The 21222-nt window shown below is 36.6% G+C and overlaps 1 protein-coding gene across 10 annotated transcripts in view; it reads left to right on the plus strand.

Moving 5' to 3' along the window:
• Positions 1-21222, plus strand: part of ptprub (protein tyrosine phosphatase receptor type Ub) — a 261558-nt gene that overhangs the window by 65343 nt on the left and 174993 nt on the right. For all 10 annotated transcript variants that reach the window (XM_067405445.1, XM_067405447.1, XM_067405448.1 and 7 more), the window contains exon 2: positions 2902-3030. In XM_067405445.1, coding sequence (XP_067261546.1) covers positions 2902-3030 — 129 coding nt within the window. The remainder of the gene's footprint in view (positions 1-2901; positions 3031-21222) is intronic.

Raw genomic sequence — 21222 nt, forward strand, 5'->3', positions numbered from 1 at the left:
GCACATGACTGGGATTTGTAGACTGCCCACCGCTGCCTGCTCTTTCTCACCCTACAAGGCTAATGTGAGGGACCACAGCAGATGTGGCGAGGTGCTCAGGCTGTGGCACATTAAGCCGCTGCCCTTGGGTCGCGAATATGCTGCGTATTAAATGTAATGTGGAGCCGAAATTAGTTGCAGGCTGAGTTTAGGAAGTCCCTTATGGATTAGAATAATAGTTTAGAATAGTTATAGAAAGCTTAAAGTATTAGGCCCTGTCCTAAATGGCACACTTCACGTGTACTTAGAGTCTTGTGGACTTAAAATGGCCGCCACGTGCGTGAGTCCACAGGACCGTAGAGTGTCCCATTTGTCATTTTAGATTTCAGAAGGGTGCTCATGAGCGCCCCCTTTGTGCTCGATATGCAGCCTCAATGCGCACTTTTGCCGAGCCTGCACTGAAGTGAGCTCCGCAGCAGACTTCTACCTGACAGTCAAAGCAGCGTTGCGAAAACGTTGCGAAGACTGTAGCTGTGTCCGAAACCGTTCACTCGTTCACTCATTCACTCATTCACTCATCCCTGTGTAGTGTATGGTATTTGAGTGCTCTATATCAGCATGGAGTGAATGAAATGAAGATATGAAGGTATACATTGTGCATCGGCGAGCTGGAGCTGTCGCAGAAATGGCTCGACACGTGATAAAACTACTTTTATCCTACTTGCGTTATAAAATAATGTTAATAACAATAACAATTATATTGACTTTATTTTGTAATCATACATGCCAGTGCCAGCTTTGTAGTTTCATCGATTGTATAATTGGTTTGTCATGCCTAATGTTCATAAGCATTAAATACTATAAAAAAAACTGCAAATAAAAATAAACACATTAACGAGTGTACATTATTTCATGTATTTATTATTTTTAATAGTTTTTTAAAATTTGTTAGAAACTCTTACGCTCACAGATGACGTGGTCGTTGAGCACCCTCAGGTGACCGTTATGATTACATTAGAATAAATACACTACCTACAGATGATTAATGAATATCTTTAAATCATCCACTAAATTTATCATCTCTTAAAGTTTGATTTAACAACAATGCCACAAATTATTAAAATACCTTGCTGTTAGTAAGACACATTAAATTGAGTTAATGCCTACATAATATATTTTAATAATAAAAAATATATTTTTTACCTTATTAATATAAATCCATTTTAAAATTCATCTATATAATGATGTCTCTCTATATTTTAGTAGGTTTTATTAAAGTTATGATTAATAAAAAAAGGTAAAAATAAAAAAAATGAATTAAATGTTAAAGCAGAAATAAGAAAGCTGTAAACTAAAATCTGGATTACACTCGCTCGCAATTCCGCTCGTTCACACGTGCTCTCAGTCCTCTCCGCGTTGGATTTTGGGCAATAGTGCTTCAGCGAGTGTACATCGAACGAACACTCAAAATCAGAGAGAATTGTGGGTATAAAGTAGTGAACGAATGTAGGGAATGAAGTCGTTCACTCAGAATTGGGATACCACAACAAAATGGCCGACTCCTGATATAGTGGCTTATATAGTGGATAGGGAGTGGTTTTGGACACAGCTTGTGAGTATTTAGGGTGACATTTGGGACAGGGCCTTAGTTGACCCCTTATTCATGGCCTAACAGGAAGTTTGTGAACTTTCATAAACTGTTTGTGAACACTGTTTGAATGGTACTTCTGTACATTTTTTTTTTTCTTTTTTTTCAAGTGGTGATTTTTAAAGAACTGGGTGGTCATTAGTCAGCTTAATAAAAATAATAATAACAACTGTGCACACTTTGCCAATTTCTGTCGCAACATGTACTGACAGCCTTGTCAATATTATTATATTTATTAAATAATATTTAACTATTTAATTTCCCATGCTTATTATTATTATTATTAATTAGTAGTAGTAGTAGTAGTAGTAGTAGTAAAAAAAATATATATATATATATCAAAAAATAAACAGTTTGATAAAAATTATACTGACAAAGCTGATTGTAGATTCTGCAACTTTTCATTATTATTATTACTGTCTGCTTTGACAGTTCTGTATCTACTGACAGCCTATTCAATGTCATTTTTAAAATTATTTAATAACTTTTTATATAATACATTTAATAATAATAATAATAATAATAATAATAATAATAATAATAATAATAATAATAACAATAATACATTTAATTTTAATAAAATTCTTTTATTGAAGTAATATTTAATAATACATAACAAATAATACTGACAAGGCTTGCAGTATATTTGCAACTATTAAGCAGGCAAAGTTATCTTCGACCGTTTAATTGGTCCTCGCTAATATATTAGTCTATCACAGGACTTGTTTGAGTTGTAAATCTTCAATCACTATTGATGATTGATTATAGATCTCGTATGTGAGAGCGGTGTGTCTTGAATGAAGGCATGATTACTTTGGCAAATGGCTGACTAAAGAGCTGGTGTTAGAAATGTACGTGGGTGTGCAGTCTGGCACCTCTCACTCCGCAAAAACAGAAATGAGATCACAGGGGCTCGCATGATGAAACAGAGCCCCAAATAACACACGGCTGCTTAATTAGGCTGTCGGGCCAGGGGGTCCTAGTATGCCTGCCTGCAGCCACATTAACCTCCCGAGAGGATTGAGGGAGTCGTATTGTAATGCACATTTTAGTGTCAACAAATTGTGGATCAAATGTTGTCCGAATGAAATGTTATTGCCCCGGAGGCTTTTAAATATACAGCCAGACGCTTTAAATAATTCATGTACAGAGACTTGTCAGGTTAAGCAGGAAGCACATATCCCTAGCCGTTTAAGGTTTTTAATGAGAGGAAGTCATGGACTTGCATCAAGAAGGATAACATGTTTTGCTTCTCTCTCTTTCTCCCTCGGCAGCGGGCTGCACGTTTGATGAGGACTCCGACCCCAGTCTGTGCGAGTTCAGCCAAGGGGAGGAGGATGACTTTGATTGGCAGCTGTTCCGCGCTCATGCCTCGCCACACTCCACCTCTGATCTCCTGCGCGGTAAGTCTGCCCAGCTTTACCCATTCTTATTCCACCAGTTTATTTCACACTGTGGCACAAAGCGTTTCATGCCCATGGTCCCGTCCATCTCAGATGCCCTCCTACTGGCCTAATCAGAGTGACAGCTGGAACGATGGCCGTCATCGCAGCATGCTCTTTATTTTTTTCTTGGTTTATTTGTAGTTTTGTAAAAATGTAGAGAAAGTTTTGTCTGTAAAATGTGTTGAAATCCACACATGTGTTTGTATTTCATCAAATCTGGAACTACTGAGAAGAGCATGTAGCCGATATTCCAGTTTTGTTGATGGGCTGCTGCAGGAAATTAATAGAATTCACTTGGTCGCTTACAAATCATCTTTGACCAGTCAAAACAAGCAGGCGAAATAAGAAAGGTAAAGACTCGGATCTATAAGCGCACATCAGCAGGTCTCGTCTCCCGATGTCTTATTCTGTCCGTGTCAATGGGCGAACAGAAGTGATTAGGAAGTTGGCCCCGCCTGAAACGAATCAATCCCGACAATCAATGAGTTCTTTGAAATGTAGCCCATCCCGAAACGGGAAGTGTCAGAGAGATGTGCATGGCCTGCTGGGAAGGGGCTTTTATTGAGAGCCATTGTTGAAACTAGATCAAAACAAGCAGAGGGAGGCAAGAAAGTGCAGAACTAGTAATTGGATTAGGCAGCCACCGGTGGTAAGTCAGTGAAAGAGACGGATGGATCGCAGGGACTTCGATGTGAGAAGAGATAGGATGCCGATGACACAATGAAACTGATAAAAACTTGGTAAGGTTTTCAGTGATGAAGTAAAACACAGGGGACCTGGATAGAGAGGCTTGTGAAAAGCATATCTCAGGGGGAAACTGAGCCACGCTCTATAATCTACACTAGTTTGAATGGAAGGTCAAAGACTACCAGAGGAATAGGAATTTACAGAGTGGGCCTGCTGTCCATAATCTTTTTGAGGAGACAAATAGTACTACATTTGTAGTGTTCATTTGTAGTAAAATTAAAATGAACAATCCAGCCGGTTATGTTATGTCAGAATAAACCTTTACAGGGTGATCAGGATGAAGTGGAGGGGTCTTGTATCAGCCTGAAGAAGTTTATTCTAAGATAACAACTGGCTGGATGTACATTATCTTACACGGCTACTTACCACATAAGTAAACAATTAGACACGATATTGATCGGAGTCAAAATATTTTATTAGCCCTTTAAACGCAAAGCTTCTGCGGAGAGAACAGTTGCTAGTGCCACAAGTTCAAACTAGACGGACATTTAAGGGATACGGTAAAGTCACACCACTTATTAAACGGCATTTTGCCACATAAATAATTATGGGGATAGGAGATATTGATCTGAGATGAAACTGGCACAAAATGGTACAAAACTGGTCGTAAAATGGCAGCAGGCCACGATACTGGATGACATAATTAAATAACTGTACACAAAATATTGATTTGACTTTTAATATTTTATTAGCTCACCAAACTTAGGCCAAAAAAAAAAACAAAAAAAAAAACGTTCCTAGCAAGCTTATAGTGCTGCAGACTTCAGTTACCCGTATGAGCCTGTGTTATCTGTTTTCTGTGGTTGTTATTGGGGAATAACATACCGCTGGATGGCGCAATTGACCAATCAGAATCAAGTATTCCACAGAGCCCTGTAATAATATTATATAATAATAATATAAAAAAAAAAAAAAAAAAAAAAAAAAATTAAAGTGCTAAGTGAAGGAAATCTATCTGTGTGTGTGTGTGTGTGTGTATATATATATATATATATATATATATATATATATATATATATATAAATATAGGGATTTTATCAAGAAAATAAGAATATTATAAAATATTATATTTTATTTGGTTTTAAATATTAAATTTATAGATTTATTACATTTGTATTATTATTATTATTTTTATTAATTACAAACTATAATTGGTTTGTGACCTATAGAGGGTATGCAACGACGTCACGTTCCCGCCGAAAACGCGCTCCCTCAGCTGGACTGAGTGGCAAAAGAACCTGCTGCGTGACTGGATTTAGTAGATGAATCTGCGAAAACGCGACTAAAACTAACGAATTACACTAAAGGTTGGACTCGAAAGTGTTCCTTATAACATGTGAAATAAACCTAATCCATGGATATTGACATGCAGCCAGGAATCGTGTTTCCTGACATTTATATGTGCCTGATTTCGATGGTGGGGAAATACATAAAGCAAATCTGCCTGTGAATATTTTATATAACTCCAATATCGGTAGGTCTAAATCCGTGTAATCACTTATATCAATGTTATATCGTCATATTGTCCAGCCTTAAAACATATATAGTTTTATAGTATAGTTTTTGTCAGTGTTGTTTATTTAAAACCACCAAATTATGCAGAATATACTGTAAGATGGCAAATATTTAATTGATGAGTTGTCAACATAATATATAACAATACAATATATACGGTATGATTTTACCTCAAAATCCAACAATTTGACACAAAATGATAACTGCAAATCCATGTTTCTCTGCTGGAGTCCCGTTGTTTCTGTGAATTTCAGTGATCCATTTGCTTATTTTTCTGTTGCTTTTTGCAGTTTTTAAATATATACCTCAGGTTTTGTGTCAAAGCTATTTGTACAGTCAAACGAAAAGCTCTTTCCCGTTTTGGATGTGTTTTGTGCGTTTTTCGCGGCATTCATGCTGAAAACAAACGTTGCCACTCAGTCTTTTGCCACTCAGTGGACGTGACCGCAGTCGTAACGGTCGACGGTGACGTCACGTGCATACCCTCTTTTATGGCAGCTGTATTATGGTGGCCATTTTGCTCATTCAGCATTTCTTAGGATAATTTGATGCCTGTATCTTGCATAATTTTCTCGATCTTTTTTCTTCTTCTCTGTGATTAAACCAAATTTTCTCATTATCTTTTACACTAATCTTGTGATTTGAAGTAATTGTTGTGTTGAAAGGAAAGATTTATGTTAATGAAAGCACTGTAGTAGTTTTGATTGAATGACTGGCAGTGCTACAAGTGTGATCAGTTTAAAGTCTTGAACTAAGAGAATGTTCCACTTACTTGTGAAAATAGTACCAAAGCTATTAAAACAAAACTATAACTCGTGATAAATTTATGAATGAGTCATTAGGACAGTTGAGGATGATGGAATCTTCCACAGTACATCATAATCAGCATTCTAATCATATGCAGACCCAAGACACTTTACCCGCAGTCACAGGCGGTGTGCAGTAATTAATACATTTCCCTCTGGGTTTAATTAAAGCGGACTGTCTGTCGTGTGACATTCACTCTGCTCTGAGGGCAACAGATGAGTCTAGGCATGCAAAGTTTAAGTAGGTGAGAATGATGTCACACCTTGAAAACACAGCAGGAAGTGTTTGACGGTGTGAATGTAAACAGACAGTGACATCGCACATTCACCCTGCGGTAGGAGTTTATCATCTATTCTTACGTGGAGAACCCCACACAGACATCTGTAATGGGCAATGAGGCATTTAACCGGCAGATTTTGATCTTCATAACATGGGGCACACTGGCTTTGGGAAACTAGGTCAGAAACTGCCATGGTACTAAGTGGCAAAATGGATCCTTTCATGTTGTTTCAGTCTCAATATGCAAAGATTGTGCTCTCATGCACAGAACCAGTTGTATTTTCTCAGTTCTTAATGTTGCAGCGATCCTGTCACCATCATGCATCTTAACTCAGAGCGTGACACTAAGCTAACTTTTGCTTAGAAGATTACAAGAAGACGGGGTGTAACTCTGGTCCCTGTGTGTGGATAAAAGCATACAGTTTTGCAGTGATAACCAGGATCTTTCTGTCAGAAGACAAATTCAGATTTTCTATCCAAGGAAGAGGTGCAAAAGTGTTTTAAAATTACATTTACATGTTTTTTTGTGACAGGTGTGAGTGACACTCAGAGAGAAAGGAAAATATAGAATTACTAATTTTATATTATTGAAATAAAAAACTAGCTGAATTTGTTAAAATAATATTTACATTTATTAAAATAACCCTGTTCAAAAGTTTGGGAACCATTGATTCTTAATACTGTGTGTGATTACCTGGATGATCCACGACTGTTTTTTTGTTTTGTGATGGTTGTTCATGGGTTTGTCCTGAGCAGTTAAACTGCCCAATGTTCTTCAGAAAAATCCTCCAGGTCCTGCAGATTCTTCAGTTTTCAAGGATTTTTTTTTGCATATTTGAACCCTTTCCAGCAGTGACTGTATGATTTTGAGACCCATATTTTCACACTGAGGACAACTGGGACTCAAACTCAACTATTAAAAAAGGTTCAAACATTCACTGATGCTCCAGAAGGAAACACGATGCATTAAGAGAAAACTTTTGAACAGGATGAAGATGTCCATATTTTTCTTATTTTGTTGAAATATCTTTTTTTTTTTTTTTTTTTTCATTTAGTAATGCCTTTCGGATAATTGCATGTTTCCCGGAAGACAAATTAAGTACAGTTTACCTTGATCTTCAAATTCAAAAAGTTTTCACCCCCTGGGTGTCATATCATGAGACAGAAAAAAATATTATTTCTAATAATTTAAAAATGTATATATAATACATAATTTTTAATATTTTATATAAATATAATAAATTTAATATAAATATAATTTTTTAATAGAAATATATATGTATTTTTTGTCTTGTTATGACAATGGGACATATTTATGAAGTTTTGTAGTGTAACAGGTTAGAGGCCAGCATGGGTCGTTTGTGTCACACACTTAGGGCTGCACGATTAATCGAAATAAAACCAAAATCATGATATAGCTTAGTGCAATTATGAAAACGCAAAGGCTACAATTTAATTAAATTAAAAAATTAATTCATAAATATAAATAAACATAACCAGCTGGTTTTCCACCATAATAATAATAATAAAAATCTTATCTTATTTGGTGGTAAACTCTTATTTGGTATCTTGTTTAATATTTTAAATTTAATAATAGTAATAAAAAATATATTTATTATTATTATTTTATAGCCATATTGAAATATAATCCCCCCCTTCAGAATCATGCAGCCCTACTCAAATCTGTCACAACTTTTTTTTTTTTTTTTTTTTGTGGTTTTGTTCCTCATATTTCATACATGTTGCTTTAGATAAAGGGTCTGCCAAATGCATAAATGTAAATGTTACCATGGAGTTCTAAAAAAGAACAAAAAATGGATACCCTATGATGGTACATTTTCCATTTAGGGAAATGTTCTTAGATGACGTCTTTCATAGACTGTATCAGTAAGTCTTTGATTTGAATTCTGATTTAGACTATCATTCTTAAAGTTTGACTTCATATTGTTACAGCTCTGTTTTATTTACTCACCAAAGCCAATTTAATTCATATTTGATGACTATTCATTTTAGACAGGGCAAGCAGAGTAGAGGCACGTACTCTTGAGGTCAAGCTCCATTTGCAAGGAGATTATTTCTTATCTGATCGTTAGTTGTAAGTCAGTCACACTGCAGTCTGATGTGTTTATCTAAGAGAAATACTTGGTGGTGTGTTCTGAGGTAAGATCTGCATGCTACACATTTGAATCCAGTGGATTGGTTAGAGACGTGGGAGGCAGAGAAACCTGAATTTCTTCAGATAACCTAATTGGTCCTTTCTCTCCTTAAGCTAGGCCTCTGGGTCCAGCAGAGATCTGCAGTAATCTCCTCACTGGAAGGAGGTTCCCACAGATATTAGAGCTAAAGCCAGGCAATTCTCTGGGCATGTTGTATCTTATTACGTCCTTCCTTAGTTAGAAAGGCACCGAGGCACACAGCGCTGATCAGAGACCTGTAGGTCTTTATTACCAGCCGCCCTTCACCTTTCTCAAACAGCAGGCTCGTGTCCCATCTGCACATTATCCACACTCTGATGCCCAGGCCTTATTCATCACTGATATGAGAGACCACAGGGGCCCCTGACAGAGGAAGTTGGTAGGGAGACACATCTGGTGGAGTTGTAGGGTCATTATCAGACCTGGCTGGCTTCCCTCAATGATCTAATAAAGTTTCCTGAAGCCCAGAGCTGCCTGCCTCCATCCGCCATCTCTCAATCACTGACTTCTGCTTTGGGACTCTCAAAACTGCCTCTCGCCACATATGGATGGGATGGAGTTTGTAGTGCACTGCATTTATTTTGAATTAGTCGGCATGTTTATGTTTGGACTTGTTTATGACCGGGTCTGGTTTGGAAGGATGTCTAACTCACTGGGTTAAAAATCAGCTTCAGTTAGATTGAACAGACTGGTGATTTCTATTCTTTACATTTTTACAAATAGGGTGGTCATTTTTTTTTTTTTTTTAATCTGCATGTTCATAATTATCATTTACTATTCATTTGAAGGTCATTAGAGTGGATAAGATAATATAGATGATGTTTTTTTAAATTAGCTTTTTATACTATTTTTAAAAAGTTTTAAACACATTTTTTTTTCAAAATTATTTTATTAGAATTACACTGTTTTGCTTTTTCTTATCCAAGGATGCATTTATTTGATTAAAAATACAGTAAAAACTGTAATATTGTGAAATATTATAACAATTTAAAAGAATTTTCTATTTCAATATATTTTAAAATGTATTCCTATGATGACAAACCTGAATTTTTAGCATCACATGATCTTTCAGAAATCATTCTAAGATGCTGAATTAGTGCTCAAACATTTCTTGTTACAATTATATCAATGTTGAAAACATTTGTGTTCGATGAATAGAAAGTTCAAAAGAATATTATCTTCACTGTCACATCTGATCAATTTAATGCATCTTTGCTAAATAAAAGTATTAATTTCTTACAAAAAAGAAAAAAAAGTTATTTTAGACCTCAAGCTTTTGAAGGATATTATATACCCCCATGCCAATGAAGTATGAAAAAACTTAAATGTTTTTTAATTACACTGAAAATAAAATCTTGTTTAATGGATGTAGTATTTTATCTTTTTTTTTTTTTTTTTTTTAGTTTTACTGGAATACATGACAATACTGGTTAAGACATTTTTTTTGCAGTGAATTAATTTACTATGTGCTTAACATTTGGAATCATGTGAAAACAATGCATTGGAATTTCATGCATTGAGTAAAAAGCAACACTATAGTTTTGTTGCAGAAAGAATGCTTCTCGAATGTATTCGGCAGGCCTGCCAGTGTATATATAGTTACCATCTCATCTGAAATCAGACTCACCCGTGGCACTTGACTCAGTGCAAAGAATTGATTAATCATGCCTCTCTTGTGTTCAATTTTTCAGAAACTCTTAGATTAATACAGTGATCCTCCGCTTCTCTTTGAACTTTCATCTGATCTGACAAGTGTCTCTCTTTTTTTAACTGTCTCAGCCCAGAGTTTCAAGTTATACGTTTAGCACCTCGTAATAGAATCTGCTCTTGACAAAGGTCCCAAACAAAAACCTCACCATCCATATGATTGAAATTCCATCATCAAAGTGTGTCTGAGATCAAAGCTTGATGAATATGGTAGTAAAATAGATATGTGGCTTACATTGCTGCATTTGACGGCTGAAGGCTGATTGAATATAATTTTATTGGAATACGGGCTGATGTGTCATGTCATAACCTCTGTTACAAAACTCTGTTTTTATCAACATTTAAAGGGTTAGTTCACCAAAAAATGAAAATTCTGTCATTAATTACTCACCCTCTTGTCTTACCAAACCCATAAGACTTTTGTTCATCTTCAGAACACAAATGAAATTCTTTTTGATGAAATCTGAGCGATTTCTGTCCCTCAGTAGACAGCTACGCAACTGACACTTTGACACTTCAAAAAGTTCATAAAGAGATCGTAAGACTTTTCCATATTTGAACTAATCCAAGATTTGAGAGGTTTAGTCCAAATTTTCTGAAGAGACACGGTCACTTTATATGATGAACAGATTGAATTTAGGCTTTTATTCACATATAAACATTCATCAACTCACACATCAGTTGTGATAAACGGAAGCTCAAGCGTGTTTGCTTGACGTGCGAGAACCAATGAGATTCATTCTCATGTGTTAGGCAGCATGTTTTAGCTTCCGCAAGAACTAATGAGGTTTGTTCTCATGGGTCAGTCAGGTTCAGTTGAGCTTCTGTTTATGTTTACTCATCAGTGTTTATATGTGAATAAAAGGCTAAATTAAATCTGCTCATCATATAAAGTGTTTGAGTCTCTTCAGAAAATTTGGACTAAACCACTCAATTCATATGGATTAGTTTTACAGTCTCTTTATGAACTTTTTAGTGTCAAAGTGTTAGTTATGTATAGGGTGACCACCCGTCCCGCATTTTGCGTGAATTCCCGAAATTGGGAGCTTTGTCCCGCAAGATGCAAGTAGTGTCCCACATTTCTGTATCATCTTTTTTCACAGCTATACCAGCAAAGATTTCATCTCACATACTGGATAAGAACCCTTTAAGAGCTGCTCAAAGCTGCCCAAATTGACGATTTAAAGCATGTAATTATCCATCCTGATGCCAGATATTTCCAATGAACAAAATGTGCGCCGATCCCGTGGATACTTGAGCGGCACTCACGGAAATGGTCGAGAGCTTACGGAAAAACGTGAGATATTCTCCATTCATTTTAACCAATAAAAAATTGATTGCAACTTTTAGACACGACTTTCTTCTCACATCAATAGTTTGTTTAAGGTGGTTTCTATGGCGTTATTGTAATGACAAATATCAAGAGCGCATTATTGTAAAGCAAGAGCGCATCAAATGCTCGAGCAGGAAGCTCTCCGCTCACAAGCGGATTCCCTTCCCGCACAAAACTGGACACGCGCACTCTCTCGCTTAGAAATGACATGTGCGTGCTCAAACTTTGTCCTCCTGCATGTGCACTCGTGAATCTAGAATAGTCTTTTCTCCAGGATTTAATGTTGCCAGAAGCGCAACATTATAGTGTGGGCATCCACCGGCATAAATATTAATCGGTGCATATATGTCAAGTTTGCCATCGAATGTAAATCAATATTTACTTTGCATAATAGTAGTAAATTTATCTGTCTCACACATGTCCTGCATTGATCCGCAAAATCACACTGCAAAAAATGCTGTTCTTACTTAGAGTTTTTGTCTTGTTTCTAGTCAAAATATCTTAAAGTTCTTGAATCAAGAAGCATTTTCTTGACAAGTAAAAAATATTTTCTTGTTTTCAGGAAAAATAAGTCAAAATTGAGTGCGTAAGCAAAATAATCTTATTTCAAACCAAAAATAAGATATATAATCTTATTTTCAGTTTGGATTAAGATTATTTTGCTTACCCCATTGGCTGATTATTTAGCTTGTTTTAAGGAAAAACTCACTTAATTTTGACTTATTTTTCCTAAAAAACACAAAATCATTTTTAGACATTTAGATATTTGGACTAGAAACAAGACAAAAATTCTAAGTAAGAACAGCATTTTTTGCAGTGCACAACTACTGTCCTGCAACCAGGTGGTCACGCTAGTTGTGTAGCTGTCTGTGGAGGGACAGAAAGCTCTCAGATTTCATCAAAAAGATCTTCATTTGTGTTCCAAAGATACACAAAAGTATTACGGGTTTGGGATGACATGACATGAGGGTGAGCAATTAATGACAGAATTTTCATTTTTGGGTGAACTAACCCTTTAAAGTCCTGTATGAAATAGAAGTTAATTTTATATATTTATATGTTTTTTTGTTTTTTTTTTCAGATAGGTTGTTTTCATTCTCGAACTGCGATTTTCCACAAAGCATACATACATTGCTGTTTTAGAATCAGAAAAAAAAAAGTAAGGATATGTTTAACTTAAAAACTTATGAAATGGATGGATAAAATGGGTGCTGTATGCAAAGGATGTGACGTTTTATGATTATTATTCCCAAGCTGCTGATTTACCTCATGGTTATGAGTTCAAATTATTTATATATTTATATTTATCAAAGGGTGAATCATAAATCCATCATGCTTGTCCTGTGAGAGATTTGGTGGAACGAAATAAAAATTATGTGTGGTAAAATTTTTATACACACCACTGAGATGGAAGGTGAAATGGGGAAATGAATTGCTGTGTAAATCTAACAGGGCAGACTAAATCCAATTGTATTAGGAGGCAAATAGCATAAACCACAATGCCAGGCTCGGACCACAACTCATTCACAAGAGTTCATATTCACCGTCACGCACAATAAATAAATGGCAAGATGGATAATGTAACAAGGGGATAGAATAAACACATTTTCACATCCAATAAAAGGCAATACAACTGTGTATGTCTGAGGTGCTATTTATTTATTTATTTTTTTAGGAAGAGCTGTGTCAAATGTGGTGACATTAAAGAATTTAAAGAGCCCCTGCGAGAGGGCATTTTAGATCCATTAAGGTCTTTGTTGTGTTGACTGCGTCCATGTCCATTTCCATCCATCCTTTATATTCTTCAGAGGCATGTATTGTTTGATTCCCAAATTTTTTGATAGTCAGGCTTGCATTAAATGAATTAAAGTACCAGCAACCTTCCCACTGCGATACCTGTTTTTCACGTCTCAACCCTTATTGTAAACAAGATCAATATTTACTCCAAATGTGAGACAAAACCACACAGCATGGATCAGTTATCATAGAAATAGCGGATTTGACCCTGGGCAGCTGAGTGGATCCGTTTACAGGCACAGGACGGATTTTCACAGACAGACCACAAAACATTACCCACTTTAAATAAAAAACCTTATTGAAACTACATTTTACATTACATTACCTTTCAAAAGTTTGGGCCTTTTTTTTTTTTTAGGATGCATTAATTTGATCAAAAGTGACAGTAAAGACTTTATAACTTTACAAACTATTTTTATTTAAAATAAATGCTGTTTTCTATTCATCAAAAAAACTTGGAAAAATGTATCATGTTTTCCACAAAAATATTTAGCAGCACTACTGCTGTCAACATTGATAATAATAAGGAGTGTTTCTTGTGCAGCAAATTACCATATTAGAATGATTTCTGAAGGATCATGTGACACTGAAGACTGGAGTAATGTTTTTATTTTTATTTTTTTTATAATATTTCACACTATTACTGTTTTTACTGTGCTTTTGATCAATGTTTTTTGATTAACAATCTTACAGGCCCATATCTTTTGAATGGTAGTGTGTATACAACAAACATGGTGATTTTCTTATATGTGAGCTATAATTGTTTCATCCAACAAAAATATGCATTACATTCTGTGTGAAGAAGGGGACCCAATCTGGCAGTGAAATAGCACTGACATACACTTTTACATTATTTACGCCTCCGTTTTAGTTTTGTTATAGAGAGACGGGTGCACATGGCGCTCTATAGTGCACTGACATTTCATTCATTCAGGCATTATTTCCCATCATCAAGGATGTCTTATTTAAGAAAAGTAACCGTAATAAAATTGACTGTTATTCCTTGTGAGGAGTAAAATACTGTAATTTCTTTTTTTCTTTGTAATCTAATGGTTACTTTTCATAAATTATGCGACTTTGGGAGGATACAGCCCCCGAAATGAGATTTTTCTTTTTTTGTATTACGTCACAGACATTTCCACGTCCAGAAAGTGGGCAGTCAAACCCACTTTTCTACATTCTGACATGATACTTGATTTGGTTAACCAGCTGTCAATCAGAATGGCCCCACCTCTTTTTCATTTAAGAAATTGAGAAAGTTTGAAAACACAATTGTATGACATGACTACTGTATATGACAAGCTTTTAGTATGAGGGCCTCTTCTTCCTCAAGCAACCATTAAAATGTAATTTAGATAACCACAATATAACAAATTATCTGTAATTTGTCTATAATCTGTAAAAGTCTATAAAGTGAAAAAAGAGAGAATCTAGCAAGCTGTTTACCTGCCTGTACATGCTGAAATATGAGAGCTGGTGTTTTGTGAATAAACATTGTTAATGATGCTTAACGGTGTTTACTTGTTATGAATGAAGGCACACATTGTTCGGAAATCAATTAAAGAATTAGTCCACTTTCAAATAAAAAATTTCCTGATAATTTACTCACCCCCATGTCATCCAAGATGTCCATGTCCTTCTTTCTTCAGTCGAAAAAACGTCCCAAATGTCTTCCATTTAAGGATTATGGAGGCCACTGTGCTTCCTTAAGTGCAGCAGGATTTTTTTGTAACCTTGGCCAGATCTGTGCGTTGCCACAATTCTGTCTCTGAGCTCTTCAGGCAGTTCCTTTGACCTCATGATTCTCATTTGCTCTGACATGCACTGTGAGCTGTAGGGTCTTATATAGACAGGTGTGTGGCTTTCCTAATCAAGTCCAATCAGAATAATCAAACACAGCTGGACTCAAATGAAGGTGTAGAACCATCTCAAGGATGATCAGAAGAAATGGAGAGCACCTGAGTTAAATATATGAGTGTCACAGCAAAGGGTCTGAATACTTAGGACCATGTGATATTTCAGTTTTTCTTTTGTAATAAATCTGCAAAAATGTCAACAATTCTGTGTTTTTCTGTCAATATGGGGTGTTGTGTGTACATTAATGAGGAAAAAAATGAACTTAAATGATTTTAGCAAATGGCTGCAATATAACAAAGAGTGAATAATTTAAGGGGGTCTGAATACTTTCCGTACCCACTGTATGTCATACACCTTCCCTATTCAACTTACGCGGCACCAGTTCACATTTACATTTATGCATTTGGCAGACGCTTTTATCCAAAGCGACTTACATTGCATTATACTATACATGTATCTGTGCAATCCCTAGGATCGACCCCATGACCTTGGCATTGCTAGTGCCATTCTCTAACCACTGAGCTACAGGAAGGGCCATTTAAGTTCCTTTTTTTCCCGTAATGTAAATAGGGAAAGTGTAGGATATACAGCATAAGCTTTTTGAAAAATATAGAAGCACTTGTGAGGCGATCATTTGTGTTTATAAAGCATATACATTTTTATTTATTTATTTTTTTTAGAAAATGACTGATCATTTCGCTAGATAAGACCCTTATTCCTCGTCTGGTATCATTTAAAGCCCTTTGAAGCTGCACTGAAACTGTAACTTTGACCTTCAACTGTTTGGGGCCAATTGAAGTACACTACAAGGAGAAAAATCCTGGAATGTTTCCATCAAAAAACTTAATTTCTTTTCGACTGAAGAAAGAAGGACATGGACATCTTGGATGACATGGGGGTGAGTAAATTATCAGGAAATTTTAATATGTTTTTATTTTAATATTAACAACATTTTTATTTTAACATTAACAACACTGCTGCAAAATGTCTTTTCTCTGAAATCTGTCCTAATCCAATGCACTAGGCAGCCATTTTGGAGCCTGAACTGAGTCTTTAGGTGGGATTAAATTTTCTTTGTTTGAAGTTACAGCAGAAAACACCCACAGAGACTTGACATTAAGCTAGGCGACGGCATAGCAGAGCATGTACTATGCTAATGTTAGCCCCCCTCTAGCGACAGCCTCTCTGTAATTAATGTTGTTTTGTGGCGAGCAGGCGAGACCTTTCAGAGTAAAGAGGTCTGTTTAACAGGATAATTGAGAGTGAAGTTACGACCGTAACCTTCAAATAGCCTGTGGTGGTGGTCACCTTGACCATGTCAAGTAATAGGTACTTGCAAGCAGCTTATCTTTTGATGGTTCAATGAATAAATAGTATGTTTGAAGGACTGTGATGTTAAGATGGAGGATGTAGAAAGATGGATGGAATAACTGCATAATGTGTCTAAGGGTTCTGCTCCAGCGCTGAGCTTAACCCGCAGGCAAAACGGCTGGTTGTGTTTATGTTGTCATGCTTGCTTAGCTGTTATGCTAAGCAGCATGGAGCTTTGGGACAACCCCCTGATGGTGCTTGTGTTTGCTCTCTTTTTACCCTTCGCCCGCTCTCTCTTTCTATGTCACCGACATGTTATCTTTCATGAGAATTCAGAGCTGCACTTAAAGCCATTTCAGATGTGGCATTAGACTAGCGCTGTGAAAAGCTAGTCACATAAAGGGCTGCCCACGTCTTTCTGGGCTAATTTAAACTCTGTCTAGCTGCGTGACACAAATTAGCCTGTGACACGACATGCAGCGTGAATGTAATATAAAAAGTTCAGTGTTTAAAAATGTTAAACTGATTATCTTATTCATTGTCATGCTGTCATGTTTTACTTTATATGAAACATCTGCAATTCTCTTTATGGAATACACTAAAGCGGGTCTTGACTGCTTATTCTTATGATGTGATATTGTGACCAAGCCACAATCTTATATTATTTATTTGGATTTAGAGAGATTCAATGAATGCCAGACCTCCAGAAATGGTTCAGGTTTTTTTTTTTTTTTTTGAGTAGGTGTTGAGTAGTGAATATATTATGAGATCTGCTGACTTCACTTCTTTTTCGGCTGTGGAAATGGTGTTTTACTGCTCGGAGGTTGTTTTTTAATCAAGGGTTGAGGAGAGTGCCTTGGAGGGTGCTGGAACCATTCATGGTTGAGCATGGTGTAGATGCTGCCTGATACAATCAAAGCCCATCAGTAATTCAGTGTCCTGGCTCACTGGTCACAGCATTAGGTTTGAAGGCAGCACATAAAGTGTGTGAACACAGTGCTATTTATCTCAGTCTATGGGCATGTGCGCGCACACATCTGACATTTAGTATCTCATCAGCATGACAGATTGTTCCACCATAGAAATATTAGAAAGTAAAACACTGAATCCATGAATCCGCTTTATTCTCACTGTGGTAATTGTATGCGTATGTACAGAAGCAGTAATTAGTTCTCAAAGGTAATAGTAAGTCCAGTGGTTCAGTTACAAACATCATCTTATTCCTGACCTGAGCTGAAAGTTGTTGTTTTTTTCTTTTTTCTAAACTCTCCTTTTTGGCACCCTCTACTGGAAAATTAATGTTAAGTGAAATCTGTGTTTCCATGATTCAAAAACCAGCTTGAAGCTGATATATTATGAACCTAAACCTATTAGTTGGTTTGTTTCTAGGCCAAGATGGTCTGCTAACTTGTACCAGTTAATGACCAGCCTGAGCCAAATAATGGTTAACTTTGACCAGCTAATGGTCATCTTTCTATAGTTAAAGATCATCTTGAATGAATGATCATTATAGCTATCTTAGACTAGCTAAGTAGCAACCATTTTAGACCAACTAATGACCATTTTGTACTAGTTCATGGCCATCTTAGACTAGTTAGTGACCATCTTAGACAAACCAGTGATCATTTTGTACTACTTTATGACCCTCTTAGACTAGCTAATGATCATTTTTGACAAGCTAATAACCATCCTGGACTAGCTAATGGTCTATGATGGTTATTAGCTTTGACTAGCTAATGGCCATCAAGTATAGTTAATGATTATAGACTAGCTACAGTAGTGACACTTTTAGACAAACTAATGACCATTTTGCACAAGCTCATGAGTCATGGCCAATTTTTTTTAGCTAATGACCATCTTAGACTAGCTAATGATCATCTTAGACTAACCAGTGGCCATCTTAGACTACCCAATGAGAAACAGACTAACTAATGGCATTTTTGCTAGCCAATGGCCAGCATAGACCAGCTAATGACCAGCATAAACTAGCTATTGATCATCATCTTAGACTAGTTAATGTCAGATCAAATTTTTAGAAAGGCGCTATATTTATCAATAAACCACACAAGCTAATAACCATCCTGGACTAGCTAATGAAAATCTTTTACTAGCTACTGTAATGGTCAATGATGGTCATTAGCTTTGACTAGCTAATGGTCATCAAGTATAGTTAATGATCATATAGCTACAGTAGTGACACTTTTAGACAAACTAATGACCATTTCGCACAAGCTCATGAGTCATGGCCAATTTTTTCTAGCTAATGACCATCTTAGACTAGCTAATGATCATCTTAGACTACCCAGTGGCCATCTTAAGGGGGTCGCACACCGGACGCGTAGCTCGGCGCCACGCAGCGCCGCGCCACGTCTTTAAAATTCGAATGCATTGTTTTCTATGAGAGTACGCACACTGGCGGCGACATTCGGCGCCTGTCTGCGGCGCCCAGCAACGACTCAGGAAGTTGTTTAAAATCCTGCCGCGCCACAGAGCGCCATGTACATTGTTTTACATTAAATGTATATTATATTTCTCTCAAATCGCCGTTAATGTACATACTGACTTCACCCTGTGCTGCTAGATACATCAGTTTCACATTCTAAAGTTTAACAGCTTGAATAAAGTCTAAAAATGTATAATAAACGTAGCATTTTCTTTCCTTTTGCTTTGTTGTGCCATTTTTCCATGTACACTAACCTCAGTGCAAAATATTAAAGCATAGGCATGTAACGTTTCCCTGTTGACGTAAAACACTCCCATTGTGCAGCTCTTCTATCAGGAGTCGAGTCAAAATTGAGCTTGCGCGTATATAATGTGCGCGGCCGGTGTGCGATACCTGTGAGTTGTCAGAGACGCGATGCTGCGTGGCGCCGAGCTTCGCGTCCGGTGTGCGACCCCCTTTAGACTACCCAATGAGAAACAGACTAACTAATGGAATTTTTGCTAGCCAATGGCCAGCATAGACCAGCTAATGGCCAGCATAGACCAGCTAATGATCATCATCTTAGACTAGTTAAACGTCAGATCAACTTTTTAGAAAGGCGCTATATTTATCAATAAACCACACATTTGAGCTTTAAACCAGTACATTCTCGCCTGAAAAACTCTTAAAACTACATATCATGACATAATAATAAGTGATATATTTAAATTATGCGTGTTTTCTCCTTTACTATTGATGCTTGCTGGTTGATAGGAGACCAATTCTGGGATACCTGGCTGTCTCAAGTCCACACAAGTCACCTCTCGATGCGTCCTCGATAAAAGGGGCTGATCAAGAACACAAGAACACAAGAACTTTGCATTGGAATAGTACTTGGACAGCGACTGATGACGTTTCACAAGTCAGCAAGAACTCGAGTACAGACAAGAACATATATTGAGAAACGGCTATTTAGATCAGCATAGACTGTCTAATGACCAATTTAGACTAGATAACGATCAGTTTAGACCATACAGAAACCAGTTATCATGTTCCAAAAGGCACTACCATCTGGATTTTCCAGCAGGGAAAACAACAGCAAGATGGAATAATTCAGCTGATGGTTGTTTGGTTATTTCTGTCTCTCAAGAATTTGTTTGAGATAAGAAGTCTTCTGAGTTGGAAATGCTGGTTAGCTCATACTTGTACTCTAGGCCTTCTTTTTCAGTAAAAAGTTCAAGTAGAATCTTTGTCTTTTATTGTCTGGCATGCTCTCTTTTTTTTCTTATTCCTTTGCTGTGTTCTCAGGTGCAATCTATTTTGGGAAGAATTACCATAATAACACACGTCGCGCGAGACTGGCTGTCATTGTAATTGATATCTAGACGCTGGTTGCTGGGCGGAGCCATTTGCATATAATCACTTTAACTGATATGATAATGAATGTGGTGGGCCTGATACAAGCAGAAAGTCTCTCTGGAGACAGATGGCTATTCGAATTATACTCAATAAGTAATATATTATCCCTGGAAGAGAGACTCTTTTGGCTCAGCCACACCTGGATAGATTTAACAAGGTCCACCTCGCTTATATAAGCTGTCCGCTTCATGTTTGTACATGTTTTTCTTGTAACCTTAATTACTTGGCCTTGTTCCCCCAGATCTCTCTTGAGTGAGTTGTGTCCCGTGTCCTTGTAGCCACCTGCAGTTGTTTTATTTATGTGACTTCCAGTAAACGCTCATTCTACTGCTGTAGTGCAGAAGTCAGAACAAAAATGGGTTTGTTACTTCTTTTAGAAAAAAATTTAAAAAACCTAAAATGTTTGCTGACACACTCACACATCTAGGAGCAATTACGGTTCTTACCCATAAATCAGAGATAATTAGGCACAGTTTGTAAGTTGGTTCAGGTTTCCCACAGAACAGAAAAAAAACCCACCTGAAGCCTTATAACTAACAACCAATGAAATATTTTAGCACACACATTGTACTTTGTAGATACATAAGGGGATAAAAGAATATATTTAAATTAAAGAACTGTTTTTGACCATACAATGAAAACAAGTTGGGTCCAAAGCAATACTGAACCCCTCTGCCTTTCAAACAGTATGGGCAGTGAGACATATTTCAAAACATTTTCTTTCATATTTTACAGGAGAAGGGAAACTGCACATGTTGAGT

This window comes from Chanodichthys erythropterus, chromosome 2 (genome assembly GCF_024489055.1).
Source record: "Chanodichthys erythropterus isolate Z2021 chromosome 2, ASM2448905v1, whole genome shotgun sequence".
Lineage (NCBI taxonomy): Eukaryota > Metazoa > Chordata > Actinopteri > Cypriniformes > Xenocyprididae > Chanodichthys > Chanodichthys erythropterus.